At 44.4% G+C, this 27,161-nt stretch overlaps 2 protein-coding genes across 2 annotated transcripts in view; one reads left to right on the forward strand and one right to left on the reverse strand.

Annotated features, from left to right (window-relative positions):
- The window catches only part of Lrp13 (LDL receptor related protein 13), a 49,685-nt gene extending 35,273 nt beyond the window's left edge, over window positions 1-14,412 (reverse strand). Inside the window, exons 1-9 of one of the 2 annotated variants that reach the window (XM_087589437.1) lie at window positions 14,076-14,412; window positions 10,824-10,937; window positions 8,199-8,318; window positions 7,369-7,608; window positions 6,408-6,521; window positions 4,433-4,552; window positions 2,127-2,252; window positions 1,363-1,566; window positions 123-291 (exon numbers count right to left, since the gene is read on the reverse strand). In XM_087589437.1, the coding sequence (XP_087445563.1) occupies window positions 123-291; window positions 1,363-1,566; window positions 2,127-2,252; window positions 4,433-4,552; window positions 6,408-6,521; window positions 7,369-7,608; window positions 8,199-8,318; window positions 10,824-10,937; window positions 14,076-14,154 (1,286 nt within the window). In that variant the 5' untranslated portion in view covers window positions 14,155-14,412. The remainder of the gene's footprint in view (window positions 1-122; window positions 292-1,362; window positions 1,567-2,126; window positions 2,253-4,432; window positions 4,553-6,407; window positions 6,522-7,368; window positions 7,609-8,198; window positions 8,319-10,823; window positions 10,938-14,075) is intronic. The other variant, XM_087589438.1, reaches the window with a different exon arrangement.
- Erich1 (glutamate-rich 1) overlaps window positions 1-27,161 on the forward strand; it is a gene marked incomplete at its 5' end in the record, with an annotated part of 52,793,804 nt that overhangs the window by 33,684,235 nt on the left and 19,082,408 nt on the right.

A 27,161-nucleotide genomic window follows, 5' to 3' on the forward strand; every position in this document is an offset into this window, starting at 1 on the left:
TGGATTTTGTGGAGCAAAGGAAATCTAAAGGCTGATATGCTCCCTCTTAAGTATCTAAAATGCCAAGGGTTTTTTTTTTTTTTTTTTTTGCATACATCCCAAGAGAAACACTACTTACTTACCTCTTTGCAGGAAACACCACTATCTCCTCAGGCACAAGATCCTTCTCCAAGATTTTGACATAGCCTCTGCCGTCACTTAAGCCAGCACAGATGACTCTTGCAGAGCTGCTAGCCCAGTACAACTGTCCTGTGACCCAGTCCAGAGAAATACTGCTCACAGGAGGAAGTTCTGCTGACACAGGAGAAAGAGTTTGACTGTAGGTAGTCTTTAATGTCTATGTTTATGTTGGAGACAATACTTGACAAGACTTTTCAACAACTGATTCGGATCTTTACCAAGAGGCATAGAGGACCCAAGGAATAATGGCCAGAGTTAGTGCATAGAGTTTCCAACATGTATGTGGGAATGAGGTGAATCGCAACCCAGGGAGAAGCACAACCAAAGAATATGAGGGTGTGTGGCCTCAGCTCAGACACTGGTCATCACAGATGTCTCTGGGAGTTGTGGTGAGCTCTGTTTGTCACTATGCCTACTGTGCCATGTCCCTTTCTACTATGCTGTCTGACTAATCCCTGACCTCACCTAGTGAAACAAATTTTGGCTAGAGTCCTCATCTTAGAGTGGTAGGTCAAAGGACGAGGACACAAGTTCACATACCTAGTGATGGAGAGCGCTCTCTGTAGCTTAAAGCTACACCCTAAGATTTCTATTCTTCTTAAAAAGTACCTTCTTCTATGCAAGCAATGTTCTGTGATGGTCTTACTGAACCAGCCTACCACATGCATGCCTCATATGGGAATTTTATATACTCCAATTCTTCAAAACAGAAGTCATCAAAGCTTGCCCATATACATAGAGACATACGTAGATACAAATATAGATATGTAGATACAGATTAGACATAAATACAGACACTTCTTACAGTATGCTTAAGCAATCTTATAGATTGAATGTTGGGTATATCACAAAAGGCCAATAGGTTAAAAGCTTGGTCTCCACCCTGTGGCATTATTATTGGTGGGTAGTAAAAACCTTTAAGTGAGGGGTCTAGTGGAATGTTTTACGGTCTTTAGGGGTATTCCCTTGAAGGGAATTGTAGGATGGCAATCTTGTCTTCTCTCCCTTTGTCACGGAGTAAGCAGCTTCACCCCCCACTTCCACCATAATATGCTAATTGACACCCCTTAAAATTTGAACCCCCCAATACTTTTCCCTTGTTTAACGTTGATAATCTCGGGAATTTTATATCAGTGACATAAGAAGCCTTTAAAAAATAAATTTTAATGCCCCCAAACAAACCTGGGTAGAGGGGAACAGAGTTTGGTTTCCCAAAGACAAATACATTCAAGACTTTATCCACCCAGAAGTACATGTTTCTGTTCAGGTCATAAGCAACAGAACTGGGCCTTGACTTTACAGGGGTCAGCTTCTCATGGATGCCTGTTCTTCGGTCCAGGATACCAAGCTCTTTATCTGTTGCTATAAGAATCTTAACATCATCATCTGTTGGAGGAGGAAAATAGTAACATATTACTCTGACGCTTTCTTTTGTGCCTTTCCCTTTAACTGAAGATGCTATTTCTTCTTCTATATCCAAGTCTGCTTATCCTGAGGAGATCTACTGAGCCATCGTAGATCTCCCCCCCATCCCCCCGCCAGGTTCCAGCACATTAAAGCTCATCTTTGGGACATCATTGCCTTACTTTATTTCAGACTCAGCAGCTCTCTCTCATCTAGACAGAACTCTAATCTGTACTTGTCACATAGCAGCCACACGTAAGTGACCCTGAGGCAAAAAAGGTGCAGGCCAAGTTAAAACTCTATTGGTTGAGTCTCTCAAGCACCTATTTCTATAGCATACAGAGTAACTATGTCATTTTAAAGACACTCAGTGCAACTGGCACTGCGGTTAGGCAATGCCTGTCACAATAGCATCTTCTTTGGAAAGAAAAGCATCATTGTGTCTAGTACTAGCCCTTGAAATAAATAGCCTATGTCACTTTTCTCTATAATTACTGTTAAGAATAGAGCAGAAGCTGGGCTTGCTTACCTATAAAACTCACCTGTAACTCGACAGTCTGTGCCATTGTAGAGCTGGTGACCTTGAATACAGCCACAGGAGTAAGAGCCTGCTGTGTTATGACATAGCTGGCCACAAGGACCATACGCCAGAGAGCACTCATCTACATCTGATGACAGAGAGTCGCAAGTCAGAGATGACTCAGGGATTATAGCTCCAGTATTTCGGTGTGTAAAAGTTACTGAGTCACCCTGGCGTTCCCATTCTTGTGAATGGGAAGGAACTTTAGTATAGGGAGCCCTGCTGTTTGGGTGGCATAAATTACAATCTGTGTTAATCTAGCAATATTCTCGGGCTATACCATTTGCTAGTCACACCTAAGACTATTTCAGAATGACAAGTGTTAGGGCCTAGAAAACAATGATTCAAACTACAATCATGCTAGTGTTATTTATAATCACACACACACACACACACACACACACACACACACACACACACACACACAAAGCAGAAACAACCCAAATGCAAATGCATTATTAATTGCTAGGTAGGTAAAATGTGGTACAAACATATAATAGAATTTTATTCAGCCTTTAGTAACACATGAACCCTAGAGGCATGTGGCACACCAAAGGGCAATATGAGTTGGTATTTGTGCCACAGAACACATCACCTAAACTGATGGGAAAGGTCCTGTTCACACGAATAACACAGGCACGATTGCTTTACAAAGCCTGTGGTCACAAACGAAGTCTGGTGACACACACTCATTAACCCACTACTAGGGAGATAGAAAACAAGAAAGTGAGGAGTTCTAGTTCATCCCCAGCTACATAGCAAGAGCACTGCTACCCTGCACTACAGGAGACCATACCACAGACAAACAATGACAGAAACCAAATAGGACTCTCCATCAGATCAAGGCCAAAACTATGAGAGTTTTATTGATTTGTAATATGAAGGAAAATGGTTCCTTGGGGACATTTCTTGGAAAACATTATTCTTCCTGAGCCACACAGTCCTGGAGTATAGCAATACTCTTCTGTCCCAGGAGACTACAAGTAGCATGGCTGCTTGTCAAGCACTTGGCCAGCTAAGCCCTACCAAGGGTGAGAGACCAAAAACTGGACTCCATTTCTACCTGGACCACTCTGAGGGCCATGATCAGCATCCACTGAAGAGATAATAAATTTAATAATGTAAAGTATTGCTTTAATTTAAACAATAAGACGACTTAAATTTAAATACTGAAATGTATTAAAACCTAATTATATGTAATGAATTTCAAAGTAGGTTCATAACATCTCTTGATGAAGTCTTAACATAAAAACCATTTTACAGCATAATTTTAAAGTTCTTGCATAGCCTTCCCAGGTAAGTAGGCCTGCAGGTCCATCATGAAGGTAGTACTAAGCACACTAAGCACCCAGATGGTGCTTAGAACGGAGCTCAACCTGTCCTTTGGATGAACACATTATTCTTGTATTACATTTTAACCAAACTGCCATCCTGAATTGTTATAGATAAGTGTTGTAAGTTACCAGCCATATGTTTTTCACTTTATTAATTATAACGATGATATGTATATTTTATTTTAGCCCTAATATTTCTATAATCCCATTTTATGAGACTTGAGGGCTGACTAGCCTGGAGGCCAGCTAGAAGGATCAAGCAAGGGCAAACATATGGGCTTTAAGTTCAGAATCTGTCCAGACCTGGGTGCAGAGTCCTAGGCAGAGGCTGTGAAGTGACAAGGGCATTTGTTCAAGGACAGAACCCAAAAGCTCCGTAAGATGCTCAATTTAGTACTTTGTCTTTGGTCAATAATTGACTCGAAAGTCTCACAAGGTAGAATAATAACTAGAGTTAGCAAGGAAATGAGAATTGCGTTCCTGGTAGAAATGCACGAGCTCCAGCCATTCCACTTCCGGAGTGAATACAATGGTGCAGACCACAGCTCTGCTGGTGGTGTTTACAATCACAAAAACAGCAGCCGCAACCCAGACACGCCCTCAATAGCTAAACAGGTAAGATGAGGTCAGCCCTTTGTAGGAAAGGTAGACGACACTTGAACCCTAATGGCATGCAGCACACACGAGGACAAACAATGTGTGACTCCACTCGAGTGCTACATAGAATATACAAATTCACAAAGACAGAAAGCCAGGAGAGGTTACTGGAGGCTAAGGATGAGGGGCCTAAGGGGCTATTTTTACCTAGATAAGAGAATTCCTGTTTGGAATGATGAAAACAGCTAAATCTAAGCACCAATTGACAGTGAACTTAAAGTGGCTAAGGTGCTAAAGACTCATGCTGTGACCATTACACCACAGTAAGAGTTCTGACCTTCACACCTCTGTCCATCGGGTTGTAACCGCCATCCCGGGGTGCAGGAACATCGGACACCCCAGTGGGTATCACTGCATGGGCCCTCGCAGCCCCCATTCAGCAGGGAGCAGTTTTTACCTGTAGGGACAGGACAGCTGTCAAAGCCACTGAACTCAGTGGAGATTAATGCCTTACAAGCCATGTTGTATCGTGGACCTCCTATACTGGACTAGGGACGGATGGCCACTGAGAGACACCCTTTGACCCTGGCCTCTAGCCTGAGAGTGTGAGACTAGGGAAAGACTGTGGCACTGGCAAGATATGGAGCTGGGAAGCTGGGCAGAGGCTTTTCTTCCCAAGCTAATATGTGAGCAATTTCAAGGGCTGCTGTATTTATTTTCCTTCTACAAAGAGGCCAAGACCCTCTTGTGTGTTTCCTTCAGGGTATATGGACAATGAGGACACTTTGTCCTGTATTTTGTATCTGTGAATACAGTGAGTTCTACACTTCTAAGCAAACCCTACACTTGGCCTTGTCATTAATGCATTTAACAACCCTCACTTGCACCCCTGTAGTACAGTTTCCTCAAAGCCTTTCAGGGAGTCCTATGCAAGGAGGATAGGAGACAGATGACCAAATGACTTGGGGTCATTTGAGGTGATGATGCCCACTGCCCCTTCTCTAGCAGACCCAACAGTAACTCTTCTTGTGAAAATCAGAAGGTTAAAAAGCCAGAGTTAACCCAGGTGGTGGCACACACCTTTATTCCCAGCATGTGGGAGGCAGAGGCAGGCAGATCTCTTGAGTTTGAGGCCAGCCTGGTCTACAGAGTAAGTTCCAGGATAGCCAGAGCTACACAGAGAAACCCTGTCTTTAAAAAAAAAAAGTTACTTTTCAGCAACCCCTCCTGCTCACCAGAAAACATACTTTCTGTGGTCTTTCTCAATTAAATCCATGGAGAATTCTATTTTTTCTTAAACAAATTGATTCATTCCTCCCCCAGACATTTGCCAAATGGTTTCTATTGCTTTAATTGATTTTGTAGTTTTCTTGTACTGCGTCTGCAAAGTCACGTTGGGTCATAGAAAACCTCCAGGCTGAAAGCTGAACAAAAGCAGCTGCGTGTGCCAGGCTCAGCCAGGCTCTTGGTAGAGAGGACTCTGGACTGGTAAAGTCTCAACACGTTGCTACAGATGGTTGAGCCTGGGCTAAGAGTCTGGCCCTCGTGGAGACCTGTGATGTGGATGCTACCAACGTGGACAATGCGTTCCTGGCTTTAATTCAGAATTCGGAAGCAGTGCAGTATAAAGGTGTTTAGTTAACTAATCTCCTTAAAGCTATAAACTCAGAATCACCCTTGAAGCTTTGCAAGTTAGGGGATTTTGCTTAGAGTCGTGAGACCAAAGCCAAGAACTTTAATGTAATAAACAAAAATGCAATGTACTTAAATATAAGGGACCAAAGGTAACTCTGTGAGTGTGTGTGTGTGTGTGTGTGTGTGTGTGTGTGTGTGTGTGTGTGTGTTTCATTTTAAGCATTCTCTCAAGGTGTTGGCCCGGATGATAACCGTTAGGTTTGAAATCCGAAATGTCACCTACAGATTCTCGTGTTTGAACATGTGCTCCCCAGATAATGGTGCTATATTAAGAAGCGTGGGACCTTTGGGACATGGGAAGTAGCTAGCAAAAGTAGGTCATTGGGGGTAATTCTCTTAGAGTTTCAGCCTCAGCCCCATTTACGGCCTGAAATCCTCTGCACCCCACTCTGCAGAGAGGAGCAAAGCGGCAACCACACACCCCTTCTGCCTTGGACAGCACGCCTCAGCCATGGCCTGTGACTGCCTACCAAAATAATTCCCTGCTCCCTTAATTACTTCTGCCAGATACTTTGTCACAGCCAAGCGAAAAGTAATTAATGCTGTGACTAAAGCATTAGGATATGTCACCTCGTTTCCCTGGCCTCCTGCTTTAAGCTGAGGAAGGAGTTTCTTACCACAGGTCGAGGGCTCATCAGCGCCATCCATACAGTCAGATCTCCCGTCACACATCAGAGACTCTGGGATGCATTTCCCACCGTCGCAGCTCACCGTACCTTCTGGGCAGGACGCTATAGGGAAAGTTGGTCAATCGCTTTCATTATTACTTGTAGGGGAGGAGCGTAGAAAGAGACAACTCTCTCAGTAAGTTATGCGTGGCAGTATTTCTTTAGCCAGTAGCAATACAAGTTAGGAAAGTAGAGATTATCATTCTGAACTTTTTTCTTCTTCAGGGAATTGGGGCTTTAGACTCAACCACAAAAATAGCAAGACATCTGGGCACTCGGTTGAGATTGTGCTAAACTTGACTGATCCGGCTTTAAATAGTTGGAATTAAAATGGTACTAGAGTCAGAATCTTGACCCGAAATGAGTATTCCTTTAAGAAGTACCTAATTTACAAATGTTAGAAGCTGAGTGTGCTAGTGTAGGGCCTTAACTCCAGGAAATACTGAGCAGGATTCTGGTTCACCAACAATGACAGGCACCCCTATCCTGGGCGGTGGCGGGGATGGGGAAGGGGGAGGGGGAAGGGAGTGGCTTAAAGAGGAGCGGGGGTCCTCACCACACTTTGGGGTTGGTTTTGTCCTTCTGAGTGGGGAGCTTTTCCCCATCACTGTGTGAGAGCAGGGTCTGTTTGCTGTTGTGCTTCCTTCACAGATTGATGCCCAGGCTATCTATGAATTGCTCTTCGTTGCTGGGAACATTCTGGGCGGGGCTCATTCAGCATGTCAACAAGAGTTTTTATCACGGCAGCTCTGTGATTCCATGGATAACGGTACATTGGCTCTTGCTAGAAAGCAACCTCTTCTTAGAGAAGGGATGAGAGCCTCCACCATGGGGATTAAATGCAGATTATGTAAATCAGCCCATGTACTATACCTTGCTCATGGACCATCGGTAGGGAAGCCAGACTTACCACAGCCCTGCTCATCTGAGGCATCGCCACAGTGATCGATGCCATCACACCTCCAGCTGTCCATGACACATGCCCTGTTTCGGCACTGCCATTGCCCAGGCAAGCAACGGGCGTGGGGACAGTGAGCTTTTAGGGACCCGTCTTCACAGTTCTGATGGGCATCGCAATGTTCCCCGGCATCCAGACACAGGGCCTTTCCTGGACAGTAGATTTTGTAGTCTGGACATACTGTCAAGCTCTCTGAAAGGCAGGGATTACATGGGAGGGGAGGAACTGATGGACTAGGATGGACAGGAGTATCTAAGTGAGTGCTAAGGCTGTCTGGAGTCTGTCTACAGAAACACTAAGAGATGTTGGTTAGACATCATTAGTCATGTGGGCGTGGCTTACTGTGCTGAAATTTCTCTCCAAAGAAGTTTTTAAAAGAGTCAATGAGATCAATAATTTTGAAAACACAAAGAAATAGGTCCAAGAGTCTCCTATAACACCAGAGACAATGCAGCATCTGGCTCAGTGCACACAGCCTAAGGCTGTTTCATGGCTTACTTTCAGTTAGCACTGATGATGCTGATGCTGTGATCAAGCAGACAGATGACAGACAGTTGGAAACAAGTTTTATAGGCTGATGAGACAGCCCAGTCGGTAATGGCCCTTGCCCCTAAGTCAATTGACATGAGTTCAATCACTGGGAACCATATTGTAGGAGAAAGCTGACTACCCCATGCTGTCCTCTAACCTCTCCACACATGTGATGGTGCATGGGCCACACACATGCACATGCACCCACCCATAAGTCAATAGATGTAATTTTATAAGTAAGAGGTACCTACCACAGTTAAGCTCATCAGAGCCATCAACGCAGTCACTGGCACCGTCGCAAAGCCAGCTAGCAGGAATACACTTCCCATTGTCACACTGCCAGGCTTGCGCATGTCCAAGACATGTTTGCTCTGCAGGCCAGAGCGGGATTCAAGAACAGGCATGTAGGAAGATGAGTTTGTCAGAGCTCAACAGTTGGCTGGATATCAGGCCATGCATTTTAGATAGCAAAGCAATAATTACTTCTCAGTTTGACACTGATCACAACCCTGAACCTTCTGGTCCCTTCCATATGCCCAGGGATAACCTATGGCATGACTTTCTTCTCCTATCACTGTGACAAAATATTTGACAGAAGAAGACATTATTTGGGTTTCTGGTCTAATAAGAGATACAGTCTGTCATGGCAGAGAAGGCATGGCAGCCGGGGTGATGTCACTGCACCCTCAGTAAAGAATCAGAGGGAGAGGAATGTTCACACTCGGATCATTTTCTCCTTCTTCCACTTTATTTATCCAGTCCGGGGCCTTAGCCTATGGGAAAGCGCCACCTACGACACCCGCATTCAAGGCCAGTCTTTGCTCCTCAGTTAAACTATGAAAATGCCATTGCAGACAATACTCAGAAATATGCCTGTTAGATGATTCTAGAGCCTGTCTAGCTGAGAGTCAACATCTACCTTAACAGGGAGCAAGGACCCAATAGCCCTCAAAGCTTGCTCTTCCCACCATCTTTTAGAACAGCTATCCTACAAAAGTACTTTGCACATGTTCTGTCTAAAACAGCAGCGGGTCATACCTGACTGATGAACACACGAAAGGTGGGTTCTGCATGACAGACTTGACATTTATTTACATTTAACCATTCAGAGAGACATTTTGACCCCTATTGGTGGCTGGAGGCCAGGGCAGTCCGCCTCTTTGGATCCCTTTGCTATTTGAGACTAAATGCAGATATAAGACAGCCTGAGAGCCAGTAGACTTTGCTTCAAATTATCCCACCTAAGTAAGGAGACTTGGAGAGCTTGCACAACATGTCTGAAGGCCATGCAACAATGCAAGCATGAAAGTGTGTTTCACCCTCTGAGCATTCACGAGCCTCTGTGTGTTCATTGGCTTCTTTGCTTTTTGCTCATTATTTGATTTAACCCGGGGCCTTGCACATGTTAAGCAAACCCTCTATCCTGGAGCTGCACCTTCAGTCCCGAGTGTGTTTAGTATTTCATGTGAGCTGAGAGACAGTAAGTGATGGTCCAGGAAGAAGCACGTAGAATAGAGAAAGAAAAGGCATAATCACCACTACATTGGGATCTTCCTCCGTTCATGAGGACTTTATTCTCTGTCGTATACTCATGACACAAGGGTAGGACTCTTCACCTAAGAAGCTTTCTGCCTGTGTTAGCATCCAGGTGACCCACCTGTGGCTACGAATATTCTAAGCACTGAGAACTGGGGCTTCATAGCAACAAAATAGTTCCTAAATAGTTAACTTGGCTTCTAACAGTTTTATACTTTTTTTTGGTCAACTTGCCAACAAAAGAGCTTTTCAAGTATTGTAGTCTGTAAGGCTTCCCTAAGAGCCTCTGGATTGGTCTAGTTAAACTAATGCGGTTACCAATGTTTAAGCTTCAATCGAAGGTGCAAACTTTGCTTTTACAGTGGTGCCACTAATACTTGAAGATTCGTGGGTTAATCTTTAATCGTCTGTGGTCACTCTCCATGTTTGAATATCTCCTCAAGGGGGCAAAAAATGGAAACTGTCAACCAAATACACAGTATTGCAACTCAAGGATTTTCATTTTAGTTTTGCATATATGTACACACACACACACACACACACACACACACACACACTAAGGCAGCAGTTCTTAACCTGTAGGTTGCAACCCCTTTGGGGATCCCAGTTCTCGTTCACAGTGGTTGTCTAAGACCATTAGAAAACATATGTATTTACATTATGATTCATAACAGCAGAAAAAGTGCAATTACGAAATAGCAATGAAGATAATTTTATGGTTCTGGGTCACCACAACATGAAGAACTGTATTAAAGGATAACAGAATTAGGAAGGTTGAGAACCACTGCATTAAAGTACCATGAGGATGGGACCCTACTCTAAGTAATTCTAAGTTTTTTGCTATATTGGAGATCAGCCTAGGGTCTTGTACATGCTATATGCTAACCCCTCCCCTTTTTTCATTTCTGAGACAAAGTCCTGGTTTTTAACTCAGGCTAGAGCCTAGGCTGTCCTTGGATTTGGGATCCTCCTGTCTCAGCCTCCCAAGTAGTTTATGTTTCAAATATACTCCATACACACAACATGATGATAATTTTATGTAATATTTTCAGAGAGCCTTTCTTTTGGCTGAGACCCAGCACATAAAGTCAGGTGTGGAATGTTCCACTGTGGTATCATGTTTGTACTAAAACATTTTGGATTTCAGAGCATCTCAGACTTTCTTTTTTTTTTTTTTTTCTTTTTTTCGGAGCTGGGGACCGAACCCAGGGCCTTGCGCTTGCTAGGCAAGTGCTCTACCGCTGAGCTAAATCCCCCATCTCAGACTTTCAGATCAAGAATGTTCAACCTGCACGTGGAAACCAGGGCCGACGCCTAAGAGCATCTCGCTAAGCGCTTACCACACTGCTCATCGCTCCCATCTGGGCACTCTTGCTCCCCGTTGCAGAGCCAGGCTATAGGGATGCACTTCTCACCACAAGCCACTTGCCTTGTCCTGTTACACTCTAGTTCACCTGCAGTCGACAACCAAGAAGCAGTGTCAGGAAGATTTCTGGCTTCCGCAGCACACTACAATTCTTTGCCATGATAAGAGGCCATGGAGTGCCATGTCATTCCTTTAGGAAGACTCAGTCCCCCCCTAACTCCCTTGGTCTCACCAGGAAATTCCTTGGACCATGTGCCCGTTCTCCTGTTAATTGAGGGAGACTCGATTGTGCACCAATAGGCATGCGTGTGGTACTTCCGGTTCTAACTTGGCCACACAGCCATGGAAGGTGAACACTTACAGGTCTAGGCTGTGAGTACTCTCATTTAATCTTAGACATGCATACAGACCCGTGTTTAATGAGAGTCGAGTTTAAAACATCCTTTTAAGAATGTTTCTCTCACAGCTATGCTATAAATATTTGGAAGCTTCCAGCCGCTTGCAAAACACTGAATCTGTTTGATTCCATTCCAGTCATGAACATCTATTTATTAAGCTCTGTGTTCGGTGGTTAATCAAACACTTGAAGGGGATTGTCCTCAGAGGGAAGCTGCAGGAAGACCCGACTATTACTTCACAACACTGAGCTAACTCTTAGAGAGGAAAGGCCAGCTGCTGGTTCCTGGAAAACATAAGCTATATGGTCTGTACGCACTGGGTAGAAGATCCAACAAGGTCTACTCCCGGCAGCAGCTATGGGTGTCTAAGCGATGGGAGTAGACGTGAAAACTGATGACCAGACCGCTCTTCTCAAGGGACTGTAGCCCAATCCTACTTGCATTCCTCTAAGACTGTGTTATCAGTTTAGCTGACATTAAAACAAATCCGGCTCACAAAAAGCGCTAAAAATACCGCCCCTCCCGCAGAGTACTGTTCATTCCTGGATTAGCAGCCACCTTTGGCATCTCCTTGAATTCTATTTAGGCTGTAATACGCAACGTGAATAAAGCTTCGGAGATCATTCCATGTCTGGAAACTGCTACTATGGGAACGGGCTCAGTCAGCAGATCACCTGTGTTGGAGAGTTTTCATTGGACTACTTACTGGCTGACTAGGGGGCCTCAAGCTGTCCACCTACCCAGACATGAGCTCAACCTGGACTATTGGAGGATTCCTGGTGGTTAGATAGAAGCTAGCACAGATTCCTGTCTGCCAAAGGGGGTCACTTTCCTTACCTGTGGCAGGGACTTACAGAGCTCCATTGACATGTGCCTGTGGCTGCATATTAAAGCTTATAGTGGCCTCTAGGCTCCCTTAGTCCCCATTCACAGATATCTGTTATGCATTCCAAAGCCCCTACACCAGTTTTCCAACCCTTTTCTCCTCGCAGCTGCTCACCCCTTTCATAACTGACCATTCTCCACAACTCCATCATTTACCCACATAATCCTCTTACCCTTTTCCACTGTGCCCTATTCCCTATCTCTTCCTATCTTGCTAACACTATTTTCTCCCACTCTGCTGATTTCCTAGCCCTAGCAAAGCCCAGTCTGCTGGCCATGTTCAGGGTACTATTTTTCTCTCTCTCTTCTGGACCCTTTCGGGTGACTCTGGCTATTTCTCTCTCTCTCTCTCTCTCTCTCTCTCTCTCTCTCTCTCTCTCTCTCTCCTCTCTCTCCTCCCTCCCTCCCTCCCTCCCTCCCTCCCTTTCTCCTCTCTCTCTTATCTACAATAGAAATCTTAACCAACTCATGGAGTGATCTCGTCAGCAGTTCCTTCAATGCTCCCCCTCTTGCGCTCTGATAATGTGAGCTCAGTTTCCTTGTATACACAACGAGTCTAGGCAATAAGTGATCCTGAAAGGAGATTGAAACCTGAAGTGGGCACGCAGCTGCTTGACACAGAAGCTGCTAAATCGATGCTCATCAACCAGCAACTCCTTTGCTACCCCTGCAGCAGCAGATCCTTCTAGAAGGGTCTTTCCGGGTTGCGGTCAACTCTCTAAACCTCAGACCATTAGGTCAGTCACAACTGAAAGCTATTTTGTCTCAGAGATTCTCTGGGAACCAGAAATGCATGTGCATTGTAGACACTACCCGAGGACCGGTTTCCAATCATTTTTAAATATAGGCAGGTGCTTACTATAAAGGCACATATATGTCATTGACTATCATTTATTGATATTAAATTCACAGTGACTTTCTTATAGTCATGGTGTCAGGTACCCTGATAAATGTCCTAGAACACATGTAAAGACACCTTTATACTGAAAGGTGTGAAATAACTACTTAGTTTAAAAATAAAAAATCCAAAACAAACAAGTAACTTTAAATCCTTTTCCAGATGTAGTGTGGGAAGACCAGCCGTGGGCTAGATACTGGTCAGGTTGGGTACTAACCCTGAGGGTCAGAGCCTTGGAATGTCTCTTCCAAAGTGATTGAAACTGGCTTAACCATGAACAAAGATGCAAAGATTAAAATGATGTCACACTTGCCTTCCTTTCCTGGTTGGGGTAGGACCAGGCTCACCTGTGTGATAGGATTGCTAACCCCCAGGCAGGTGTTTCTCAAATGCTGGGTGCCTATAACCTCTGTCGACGTCAGCAGCCAGCAACTTGACCCACTGACAACTGTACATGACTCCGCTACCCTGGGTTACGTCTTACTTCCTCTCCCAGATCATGACACCTTTGGATCTGTCTATGAAAGTGGCATCAACAGGTGCGCCAGGAAGTGCTCCCACTGCTCGCTCTTTCCCAGAGACAGTTTTTAGAGAATGGCACCTCTTAGCTATACTAGGTGCCCAGAACTACAGCTCTCGACCGCGAGTGGTGGAAAACCAGAGCTAGAAGTTGAGTCCCACCAGGACTGGATTTCCTAGGAAGAAAGCATCCATGGAGAGAGCTCCCTTGGCACTTGCTGGGTGACTCCATGAGAGAAAACCTTTGTCCTTGATCTTACCTCTCCTATCCACGGTTTGCAAAGAGCCTGGTAGTCCTGGATCATCCAGGGCTGTCCCTGCGGGATGCTCAGCCCCACCCTTCTACATCCTACTTGCCACAGCTCAGCTGAGGATGGCACACTCAGGAAGGCAAACGAAGTTCGCCTTCTGTCCCTGCAGCGCGTTGCTAGTTAACAAGACTGCTACCCCGCACCCCGCATCCTGCTCCCTGCAAACCGGAGCTGCGAGCCTTCTGGGGGTGCCCCTGACCACAGGCCCCACTCACCTGCCCCTGAGCGTCCGACGCTGCCACCCCAAAATACCAGCACCAAGGAGAAAAGGAGCAAGAGCATCCGGCACCGCATGCCTGGGAGGAACAGACGGTGGGATCTTGCTCCCGCTGGGCGCCTGAGTGAGGACAGCCCAGAAGGGAGGAGCGAGAGGCAAGGGGCGCGGGACACGGAACGCGGGCGGGCGCCAGTTCCCACGCCTCTTTGCAGACTGCTGAATTGGAGCCTGGAGTTCGCTGGTGCAAATCTTGGGCGCCCGCTATCCCGGGCAAGATCCGCCTCTGTCCAGGAAGATCTCCTCGCATTGTGTCTGGGGACGTTGTGCCACTGATCCCTAATGGGGCTAGAAGCAGAACGCTGCCTACCCGGGAGCTGGCCCTTAGGGACACAGGAAAGGTTAGTCAGTCACACATAAGCTGCACAGGAGTCACCTAGAATATGCAGACATTCTGCCTTTACAAACCTGGGACTTTTCTGTCATTCAAGTGGTGCAGTGTCCCTACTGCTCTGATCTTATTTTGCAAAGCAGAGAATTCATGCTTTGTCTCACTGTCTGTCTCCCTCCCTCCCTCCCTCCCTCCCTCCCTCCCTCCCTCCCTCCCTCCCTCCCTCCCTCCGTGGTCCTCATCACCCCAATCCCCACATGTTTGTGGTGAATCCTGCCCTGCCTCTATTCCTTCCTCTCCCAGACCTCTTCCCTGAGTACATAGGCAAAATTAGTCCTTTCAACGTCCCAGGTTCAGTGATGGTGATGAAGGTTCTGAAGACACCAGTTTTTCACAGCTGAAGTCTAGGACACTCCTAGTTCAATCCTATGGCTAACTGGGCGAGTCGAATTTGAGCAGATTCAAGCATAAACCCAAGACAGTTGGAAGGACTTAGCTGGTGGTCATCTAACACCCCCCCCCGCCCCCTCACACACCCCACATTGTTGTTCAGAAAGGAGATGAAGCAGTAGGTCAAGGTAAGACTGACAGATTTTCACAGCTTCCTCCCACCTTGCACCTCCCACCTCCTGCCTTAGTGTGGTCAACATTCTTCCTCCCAAGCTGGCGAGCAGAGGTGAACACCAGCTTCTTAGAAGGAACATAATGGAGTTAAAATGTATTACGCTAAACAGGCGAGGAGCATTTGTAATCTCTGGAAATGAGAGACAGCAATAAAGCACTAGAAAAAAATAGAAACAGAAAAACAAGTCTCAAAGTGCCTCCTGAGACTGCGTTTGCAGCGCCCGCCCGTCAACAGTCCGTAGTCCACAGTCTGACAGCTTCGCGTTAACGTGTACCTCCTCTTCATGTTCACGGTGGGCCCATCACACAGAACTGAAGACACCACAATGCCATATGCTCTCAAGTTTTCCTTGAATGTGTTGTATGCTCTGATTGCATAAGCCAACTTTTTTTTTTAAAATGCCTGGTTTCAACAAAAATTTTCTTAAGATATTATATTGGTTTCTTCTGAGATATCTAAGTTCTGAAATCTGACTGTTTTTTGATGCTTTAATAAGTCCAGTGGGCAAAAAAAAGCCAGCAGAGTTGTGAGAATATAGACTTGTTCTCACACACGGCTGACAGGATCAGTATTAAAAACCCACACACCTAGGACCTTTCCGCAATTACATGGGATTATATGTGGTCTTGGCCAGTTTAGCCTGTGACAAAAAGCTACCATAGATACAGGGGCCTAACCAACAGACATTCATTTTCTTATACATCTAAAGGTTGGAAGTCCAAGATGAAGGTGTTGGCAAATTCAGTTTGCTGAGGGGACACTTCCTACTTCGCTGATGACGGGATTCTTGTTGAATCCTCACGTGGAGAGAAACAAAGGTAGTTCTTTCTTATGCTCCTCATAAGGGCACTAATCCCACGATGGGAGCTCCACCCTCATTACCTAGTTACCTCACCAAATCCCCTGCTCAAGAGTTTCGCCATGTGAACTGCGGGTGACACAAACATTCACCCCATGACGAAACCATCTAAATGGCAGTTTTATTATTTTTATTATAGATAGCTCTGACTCCTAAGAGCTCTTAGCAGCTGAGAAACCATGGACATGGTGTATACATAAATAACTTAAGTAACATTTACATTTGTTTTTAAGTCATCTTGTTCTTGGACCTCATTCTCTTCAGCCATATGTGTTGTCCTCTTTTTTCTCCCTGCTCCCCACGCATGACACTTCATCTCTTATTATGAGTCTGTGGAGGCCAAAATGTTTCCCACCCTGTAAAAATAGCCTCTACCTTAGAGCCCAGAGCCTATGATGGCTTACACGGCTAAAGCACTTTCCACATGTGCTTATGTTACGGAGCCTAAAATGAGAGATTACCCTGAACTGGTTCTGTGTCATCACACGAAACCTTAGGAGAGGGAACAGTCTGATAGATACCCAGGTTAGAGTGATGAGTTAGGCCCACTGGGCATCAGGAGGCAAGGAATGCACAGAGCTTCTAGGAGCTCAAAATGTAAACAATGGGTTATTCCTAGTGGCCTCCAGAAGGAGGGTGGCGGCGACAAGTGTGAGACCAGAGATTCCTGTGATTAATGAGGTACAGAAGGTACTATACCTGAATCGTTCTGAGTCTGTCATAGCACTGACAAACTACAGCGAGTCCCCAGAGAGCTCATTCTTGTCTTTAATGTTACTCTTCCTCCGCTGCAGTCATCACTGGCTGTTCTGTATGTCTGTATGTGTTCTATGTGTTCTCCAACCAAAAGATGTTACCCAAGGGACGGTCATGGACTCAAGAGATCAGGATGTGTAGGTGCTTAGGGACCATGGAAAGGAAGCATTGCAGAATGTCTTTCCTGGCTCCAAAACCTCACTGCCCTTTCAAAACATGCACCCCTCCAAGCTCGCCTCCTCCAAGCTCGCCTCCTCCAGGGAGACCTTCTCAGAAGGTAATGAATGCCTGCACGGCACCCCTGCACCTAATCCATTTGTCTTCAGAATCTTTTAATCTAATCTGGCCTCTTACCTGAATCTAAAATGTGGTTACATTTATTTTATTTATTCTTGCACGGAGGGATGGGCCATGTGAAGGTCAAGAGACAACTTGGAGGGGTTGGTTCTCTCCTTCCACCACATAGGTACTGGAGTGAACTCATATATTCACTCTCGGCAGCTGGTACCTTTGCCTGCTGAGCCGGCTCACTGGTCCTTAACTGACCTTTTGACTTCAGAATCGATGTTGAACTGTGTATTTCTTGGTTTTTGATTCTGGTTTTTGGTTTTTGGTTGCCTGGTTGTTTTGTTTTTTATGTTCTCTTTTCTTGGTATTTAATTCCCAGTTCCTGGTGCCAATCTCAAAAATGGCAACCAGTCTTATATTGATTTGCATTCGTTACTTCTGTTTCACCATGACCACCCCTGACAGAAACAACTTAATGGAAGGAAGATTGATTTTGGCTCAGGGCTTAGAGGCTTTCAGGCCACCAGGTGGTGATAGCAAGGTAGAACATGTGAAACACAGGCTAGACTGGCTCCTGAAAGCTGAGAGAAAGCAGCCAGTGCCGGGCCTCGACATCACCTTGAAAAGCCCATCCTGAGTGATCCATACCTCTAACTGGGCCACAGCCCCCAGAGGTTTCACAGACTCCCAAAGCACCATCACTAACTGGAAACACATGTTCGAGACATGTGCATTTGGGGAACGCTTCCTTTAAAATTCTAACATCACAGACTATCATTGATCGGAATATTGATTAATATTCCAAGCACTGTTCTAGACCCTGGGGACCCACTGATGGGCACACAGACAACAATCTACCTGTTGAGATTTGATTGTAGTAAATATGGCTGGCAAGAGTTGGTAGAGGAAAAGATAAACAATAAATAAACTCAACTAGTGTTATGTCATAGTTTAGTATGAGGTGATAGCTCTTATGGAGAAAATAAAGTAAGGAAGAGAACTAGAGAGGGCTAGCGAAGGAGAGGGAAGTGTTCCAATCCTCAAGAATGTTACTATGAGACATTTACAGAGAAGGTGTCACGCGGCCGAAGACGAAGGAAGACAATGGGAAACTTCTCCTTGGGAGAACACAGGGCTGGGAAACACCCATCACACACCAAGAAAACTGGATGGAAGCAGCACGCAGTTCCCAGTGCTGACCACCAAGAGGCAACAATTGGCCTACCATTCCCCTGGAGAGAGCTTCTGGATTGGATCCCAGAAAAAGAGCACACAGATCTGGGGACCTTGTTATGTTAGGACCATGAGGGTGAGAGTTCAGGAAGATTGAGAAGGCTAGAATTTCAGGACAGAGTTCAAAGGGAAGGATGTAACTTTAATTCTTTTTCAAATCCTAGTTTTAATGATTCTTCTTCAACAGTTTAACCTCCCTTGTAGCCCACCACCCACCAGAGGTAGTGGGAAAGAAAGGATATGGGGCGGTGGATCTGTTTAGAAAGGTTCTTTGAAGAAGCTCCTGTCTGTGTTGTCTGGACATTGGCAGTTCAGTTCCCAGGTTAGCAGTGGTGGCTCCATCCACTTGTAAATACTTCATGGATACACCAGCAGTCCAGTTCCGTAAAGTCGAATTAGCAACAGCAGCGGTGGCATTACGTAGCAGAGACTGCCCAACCTCAGCCTTGGTCCGAGTCAGCAGAAGGGACCAGCAGGAACACCAGGAGAAGTTCTCAGCTGTGCCTCTCTCAGGGAAGCAAAGATCAGCGATGGCGCAAGACCCACAAGCATAGCATAGCTAGCTGCACCAGCAAGCCAAGCCCCCCTCTCTCTGTCACTCTGTTGAGTCCTATTTATACCCTCCAAACATCACATGTCCTCCATGTTCCTTGCCTCAGCACAGGTCTTGCCTCAGCAGATGCATCCAATCAGCCTGAGTCCTCAGAAACAGCAAGAAACTTCAGCATACCACCATGAGTTTTTTTGGTGCATTTCTCTATGGAGTATCAACAAATGCATCTCAACTACACAATGTACAGCAGACCAATACATGCGTATGTATTGTTAGTAAAGAATCCTTCATCATGTGTCCCTTCATGTGCTTGCTTTAGCCAAACATCCCCTCTCCTCTGTCTGCTTCAACAATACATCCCTTCACGAGTCTGCCTCAGCCTTTCACAGCTGTGTCCACTTTTTACCAAACATCCCTTTACGTGTTTGCCCCAGCAAAACACCATCCAACCAACTTTCCAAAGAGCCTTAAGTTTCCACGGAAGAAGGAATCTATACAAAGAAAGTTTTAGGGGCTGGAAAGATGGCTCAGCGGTTAAGAGCACTGACTGCTCTCCCAGAGGTCCTGAGTTCAAATCCCAGCAACCACATGGTGGCTCACAACCACCTATAATGGTCTATCTGGTGACAGCTACAGTGTACTCATATGCATAGAATGAATAAGTGAGATATTAAAAAAAAGAAAGTTTTAGAAGTTTGAGTGAGGTACCCTTTGTGAGGATGCTGAACCAGTTTGCATATACATAGTGTAAAACTCCACGAAAGTGGGCAAGGACAAGAACAAGAAGAGAAAGAAAATTTACTGCAGGGGATGAAGAGATGGCTTGGTGGTTAAGAGCACTTACATCTCTTGTAAGGACCTGAGTTCTCTCCAGGGGATGGATGTAAAAGTAAGATAATAAATAACCTAACTGGGCATGGTAGCATGTGACTTTAATCCCAACTTCGGAGAGACAAATGTAGGAGGATTTCTGTAAGTTTAAGGGAGGCCAGCCTGGTCTACACAGTGAGCTCCTGGACAGCCAAGACTACACAGTAAGATGCTGTCTCAAAAAAAAGAAGGAAGGAAGAGAGGGAGGGAGGGAGAGAGGGAGGGAGGGAGGGAGGGAGGAAAGGAAAGGAAAGGGAAGGAAAGGAAAGGAAAGGAAAGGAAAGGAAAGGAAAGGAAAGGAAAGGAAAGGAAAGGAAAGGAAAGGAAAAAAATAGTTTCTCAGAATATATGATACTCTATTGCCTGTGTCCAACCTGTGGACAAGGATAACTATTAATGTGGCCCAATGCAAAATTGTAAACTTACTTAAAGGATTACAAAATGTTTAATATCCTCTTATCTAGCCCTTTGGTATGAATTTTGTAGGTGACAACATCATGTTACAATGTCATAGGGAAATATCATTGGGAAAATGTATGACCTTCCCTAAAGGAGCTTAAACCAATTCAACAGGATGAAGGTAACCCCCAAGTGACTGGGCCCACCTAAAGTCAAGTTCTCTGTATAGGGATATAATGCAAGGAGAGACCAACTCTGTGAATCGCAGAGTATCTAATATCTGATAAGATCATTGGCTGCAAAAGAAGCAGGGGGAAGATTCATAATAAAAAGCAAAAGCATTCGATAGGAATGACGGAGATGACAAAACTGGGCGATAAGAATTCTAAAATGTAAGTACGTTCTGTACGCTCAAGACGTAAAAGATACCAAAGCACAGAGTAAAGAACCAAGCGGGATTTGTGATACAGAAAAGTCATAGATGCGAATCATAACCAATGAGAAACTGTAGGAGTAAAACTGTGTCAACTTGAAGGCATAACAACAGAATACAGCTAAAATGAACCACAAGGAGAAGAAAAGCAAATGAGAGTCCTTGGGGACATGTTGGATAATATAAAACTGCAGCATTCGAGCAATGAGAGTCATAAAAAAAAATGACACAGACAAACACTTGAAGAAATGATAGCTGAAAAATGTTCTAGGTCTCAGTCCCTAAGCTGTGGGTCATGACTTCCAATGGAGTCATATAACTCTGGGGGCCAGGAAAATGCCGGCAACTGTAAACGGATTCTTAATATTCAATGATCGAAGCTTAATTTAAACTCAGATATGTGGTGTGCCCAAGATATTTCTGGCAGGGCTTGTCCACTGTAGACCGTTCAGCTTCATTTCGTCCTTGCTTCTGAACATATGACATACACATGGGACATCAGGACACAGGACCGACAAATGGTGCCCCAAATACCTCAGCTGGGAGTGGAGACAAATTGTATATTATGAGCTTCATTTTTAATGTCACGTAAAGTTTTCTATTCTATAGAACTTTGATGGTTTAATTACTAAAATATTTCATATTTTCCCACCTTTATAACTCAGGGTGTAAATATAGAATTGCTATAGCTTTGACTGCATTATTCTAGAATGTTTAGTTTTAAAATTTGGTGTTTTAGTTGATTTGAGGTGTTTACAAATTTGTTCAATGAAGTTTGGCTTGGGACTAGGACAGAATTTCTGACAACTTCTAGAATGGCCCTTATACCTCACCTTTATGTGACACGGTGATGTCAGTATTGATGACTTACTCAAAGTATCAGTCAATTCTAAAAAGAGATTGAAAACATTCCATACCTGATGGCATCAAATATTCAGCTAAGATCTAATATAGAAAAATAAACACATTTCTCTCAATATCTGAACTCGTTTTCTTTTTTTACCTTAACATATAGTAAAATTATATGTATATCAAAGAGTTGTTTTAAGATAAATTTCATTACGATTTATTATCAGTAAATATTTGTTGTGGTGTATCTATTCTGTATACTTATTTATCCATGGCCACCTTAAAATTTCTTTGATCAAATGGGACTTTTAAGTAGAAAAAAGCTTTAAAGAGCCTGTTACTAGTTAGATATCTTAACCCACACATCCAGGCATCTCAACAACTCAAGCAGAGTACATACAAAGTGTCTATATGAAGATGCTTCATAAACAAATAATAAAAGCCAATGACAGGGCTAGCTAAGATGACATAGCAATTGAGGGTACTCACTGCTCTTGCAGGGGACCCAAGTTTGGTTCTCAGAACATACATCGATGGTTCATAATCACCCGAAACTCCAGCTCCAAGAAATCTGACACCCTCTGGACTTTTTGGGTACCCACATGTACACATGTGTATGTCTGACATATGCATGGGTTCACACACACGCACACACACACAAACACACACACACACACACACACACACACACAAATAAATCTCCTTTGAAAAATAAAAATTGAAAAGCTAGTGATGAAGATAAAATATTAAAAGGTCACAGAGCAAAAGGTTTTGTGTGCAATGAAACAAAGACAGGAACAACCGGAGATACTCTGGAAGCCAGGAAACCACAGCGCAGCATCTTTAAAGTGCTAACAGCTAAAAAGCAAGGAACAAATGTCAACTTAAATTATATATATATGAAAAACAAAACAAACAAACAAGCAAAAAACCTGAACAGGAAAGACAGAGTGAAGGGAAGTGTAAAATACAGTTATCAGATGAATGAAAGCTGAATGATATTTTCAACTGCAAACCTGAATTATTAAAAAGTATCAAAGGATGGCCTTGGGCAGATGGCTCAGTGGTTAAGAGCACAGCTGCTTTTCCAGAGAACCAGGGTTTGGTTCCCAGCACCCACATGGCAGCTCACGCTTGTCTGTAATTCCGGTTCTGGGGTGTGGGGGATCTGATGCCTTCTCTCAGCCTCCTGAGCCCCAGTCATACATGGTGCACACACATACATGCAGTCAAACCATCCAAACACATAAAATAAAAGTAAATAAAGTCATTTTAGACAGAGAAAAATGATTAAGAAATTTGTTCCAGTGGAGGATAAATGACACCAGATTTTAAAAAAATCTGGAACAACTAAAAAACAAAAGCTTTAATCTACATAAGGAAAAAACCAACAGAATGTTAAACATCTCATTTTTTTTATTTTCTCTGAAATGTAGCTAACTATTTAAAGCAAGAATAATGATTGCAACTCTTGGCATATATGACATATACAGGAAAGAAATAGGTGACAACAGTGACTCATGGGGCAGGAAGAAGCATCTACACGCAGCGCCATGACAGTGAGGAGGTGACTATGTGAGCTGAAACTGGAATGCTATCAGTTAGGACGACTATTATCGACCCTAAACATCACTGAGAAGGGAAAACACGGAGGTCAACGAGCCATCGGAGAGAAGGTTATCAAAGGGGAGAGCATGCTAGTAAGCAGGATCCAAAAAGGCAGGAGAAAATAGGGTGCCCAAAAAGAAGAAAGGGACAGATGGTCTACATATAAAACAAACGGTACATGGGGGGTGGCAATGCATAGATTTCAATCAATAAGCACACAAAATGTAAATGTTCTACCCTCTACAATTAAAGCAAGGGAGGAACCGAGCCACGGAGATATTTAAGGAAAGAACACTGAATGCACAGAATACAAGAAGCATGTGGGAGCTACAATGCCAAGCAAAGAAGACCATGCAGATACAGAGTGAGCGGTTAGGGGAGGAAGTGAGGCCAGAGGTAGACAGGGAGCTTGTCCTGGAAGGGGATGTGTATCAGCTGTCTATTGGTGTGATAAAGACCATGACCAAAAGCAGCTCAGGAGGGGAAGAAAGAGTTTATTTCAACTAACAATTTATAGTCCATCATTCAGGGAAGGCAAGGCAGGAACCTGTAGGCAGGAACTGAAACAGGCCAGGGAAGGATGCTGCTTGCTAGCATGCTCTCTGTGTCTTATCCATCTTGCTTTCTCTTACCACTCAGGACCACCTGCCAAGGGTGTCGCCATGTTGGTCCAGGCTCTCCTACATCAGCTACTAATCGAGCAAATGCCCCACAGAGTTGCCTACAGACCAGGCTGACTAGAGGACCTGAAGTTCCTTCTTCCCAAATGAGCCTGACTTGTGTCAAATTGGGACAATCCTAGCCAGCACAGGTGGTGTCAGACACTGTAAAGACTGCTTTTACAGGCCAGTGCTCTGGGAGGACACTGGGATGTGCCGCCTAGAATGTCAGCCCTAACTACGTGCGCTCAGTGTCCACACGGATGGGCAGCTGACGGCTGCACAGAGAAAGCACGGAGAGGATGCTTCCATCCCCACAGAAAGTTCTGATGAACTTCACTGGAAGGCTTTGCAAATGAACGGAGTGTTGTCATGGTGATCTTGGCTTTAGTGTTGACCAAAGGAGTCAAGGATGACAGAGCAGTGACACATTTACATCTTTAGTATACAAGCTAGAAGTAAAGAAGAAATAAACTGTAAAAGTTATGTGATGTCCAAGTGGCTGACACAGGCCTTTTCAACTCAAGCATTCAGGTGGCAGTGCCTGACACACTGCTTTCCCTCTCCTCTTCCTCCTCCTCTTCCTCTTCCTCTTCCTCTTCCTCTTCCTCTTCCTCTTCCTCCTCCTCTTCCTCTTCCTCTTCCTCCTCCTCCTCCTGCTTCCTCTGCTTCTGACTCTGTCTTCTCTTTACTTATCTGCGTGTCTGTTTTAATGCCTGTAACATGTTTTATGTTTACACTATTGATGAACTTCAAGTTCATATGCTCTCAGGGAGATGAAAATTTAATTCTTTTTTTTTCTAACAATTTTTCAGGGGAAACTTCATATATGAATGCCCAACCTCTGTCACTCCTCCCCGCTCCCCCAACTCCTACCACACTCCCTTCCAAACTCACAATCTTTGCTTTAGTTATTGTTATATGTATACACATATTCATGTGTACATGTATGTGTATGCGCATATATATGTAACCGATTGAGTCCGCTTAGCTTTCTTGTCAGCACTGTTGGTTGATTCTTAGTGGAGGTGTAAGACCATTCCACAGCTGAACCTCGGTCTGTAGCAGAAGCCTCTGTTGCCCTGTCCAGCCACCTCGTCCATTACCACATCTGCACACACTTCCAGCCGCCAACTCCCATTCTCTAAGTGCATTTTCTGGTCTCCACATCCTCCTGTCCCTTTTCAGATGAGATCCTGGAATTCACACTAAGCACAACTTCCATCAACCCATGCCTGGCAGAACCTGTTAGCTGAGTACCCTGATGCCCACAGTGAGTAGTAGAATGACTGGCAAGCAGGTTATCTGCTCATTCTGCAGCTGGCCACAGTAGCAGCGAGGTGACTTTTAGGCTCCATTTTCTTCTCTGTCACATTTTCTCACTCTCTCCCACCCACATCTTTCTGGCAATCATGTTCCAAAATAAGTCACTTCCGTTAAAATCTTCACCTCAGAGTCTCCTTCAAGGAGACTACGAGTAAGAAAACATCCACTCTTGTACATTCTTATGTATCATGAGGTACTTTCTTTTTCTTTTTTCAGAGCTGAGGACCGAACTCAGGGCCTTGCACTTGCTAGGCAAGTGCTCTACCACTGAGCTAAATCCCCAACCCCCATGAGGTACTTTCTTAGGGGGAAGTTTATTCACTACACCGAAGTGGTTCTTGAAAACTTGATCTAAGGTGCATTGGACTAATATATTCAATGCAATGGAAGCTCTGTGTAAAGTGATTTTGATGTTGGTGAGTGTGTTTGTTCATTATTAAATGTATAGTCTGAGCACAATTAAATTAGATTTCAGGTTTTGGAAATATGACTTAAGCCATGTCTTCGTACACGACTTGAGGGAGCAGCCAATATGGAGCTTGGTTGAAGTTTTGGCTGCTGCATGATCAAAAGCAATCTGGAGAGGAAAGGGTTTAGTTGGCTTATTTTTATATCCCAGTCCTTCATGGAAGGTTATCAACACAGGAACCTGGAGGCAAGAACTGAAGCAGAGGTCATGGAGGAGCGCAGTTCACTGGCTTCCTTCCCTCTCCTGCCTTGCTCATCCTTTTTTAATCTACTCAGAATCAGCAGCCCAGGGGTGACACTTCCCACAGTGTTCTGAGTCTGACTGACTACATCAATCATTAGTCAAGAGCATGCCCACAGGACAAGCTGATGAGGGCGTTTTCTCAGTGGAGGTTCTTCTTCCAAGAAAAGTAGCTCGTGTTCAGTTGATAAAACCTTGTCCAACACAGGTACTGAGTGCTTTTCCAATTTATGTAACTAAAAGTCTGAGGAAGCTGTATGAGGCAAATGTTTCCAGGAACCTGGCAAAGACAACACAAGAGCATAATCCCTGTGAAGGAAGTGCAAAGCAACCCTGCAGTCTCTAGAATTTCTATCCAGAGTCACTTACCAACGCTGGAAGCAGATGGGGACACAGATCTGAAGAGACAGCCTGGGGCAGCCAGATCGTGAAGAGTAGACAGCTAGCAAGCAGGGAGCTACCCAGAAAAAATGGTTGGCAAAATCGACATTGGGGTTCACTGGAGTCCTTCCCTAAATCCTAAACTACCCATTTCTAGGGTGGGAGTCTATAGAGCCAGACAAAATATAACTGCTACAAAGCCATGAACCAGACGGTCCCTGGAGTTGATAATTGTTAGTCTTCATCTCCAAGTCCATTGGATTCAGGATTCTCTCAGAGTTTAAGGCACACTTCTGGCTGTGTCTGTGAGGACTAGGTATGTTAGCAAGAATATTTCCAGAAGAAATTAACTGAATGGGGAAAGACCCACCCTGAGGGTGTGTGGCACCAGCCTATGGATGGCAGACCTGGACAGAATTAAGGGGGAGAAGGAGAAATCCAAAAGTGTTGGCATTCCCTTCTTCCGGCTTCCTGGTCTGAATGTTGTCATGACATTACCTGACTCCACCATGTCCTTCCTGCCAGCATGGGTTGACCCATCAGAAAGCATGAGCTGCAGTAAATCTTTCCCATTAAGTTGTTTCTGACAGGTGTTGTGTCCCCAGATAGGAGAAAGTCTCTAATACAACAGGGTTTAGACACATTTCCATTTCAGAGAAGTTACTGAATACCCAGGTTGCTATTCCTAAACCAAAGGCTTGAAAACTAAAAAGATCTCTCCTCCTTAGGAAACTTTAAGCAGTTTTACCTGTATCTAGCAACATTTTCCACATCATAAATTAAAGTTGTAGTTGATGACATGATAGGCCTGTCATATATTAATGGAAATAACATATTTGTGAAAATTCTTTCTAAAATAAACCAATGAGCACCGCTACACAGCTCACTTGACAAATGAAAACATTTGTCAAAAATCTTTTCTCTGCCCTTCACAGAGGACAGCTGAATTCTCATATGAGCTTTCTAACTCAGTCTGTTAGGAAATGATATTTTGATTTCAGTCTATGAATAAAATCTGGAAAGATGTTGACCATATATATGTGTGTGTGTGTGTGTGTGTGTGTGTGTGTGTGTGTGTGTATTATACATGTGTGAGTAGTAATTAAAACACCATTTAAACATTAAAATTAAGCATGTCAAAATACATA

Source organism: Rattus norvegicus, chromosome 16 (genome assembly GCF_021556685.1).
Source record: "Rattus norvegicus strain SHRSP/BbbUtx chromosome 16, alternate assembly SHRSP_T2T, whole genome shotgun sequence".
Taxonomy (NCBI): Eukaryota; Metazoa; Chordata; class Mammalia; order Rodentia; family Muridae; genus Rattus; species Rattus norvegicus.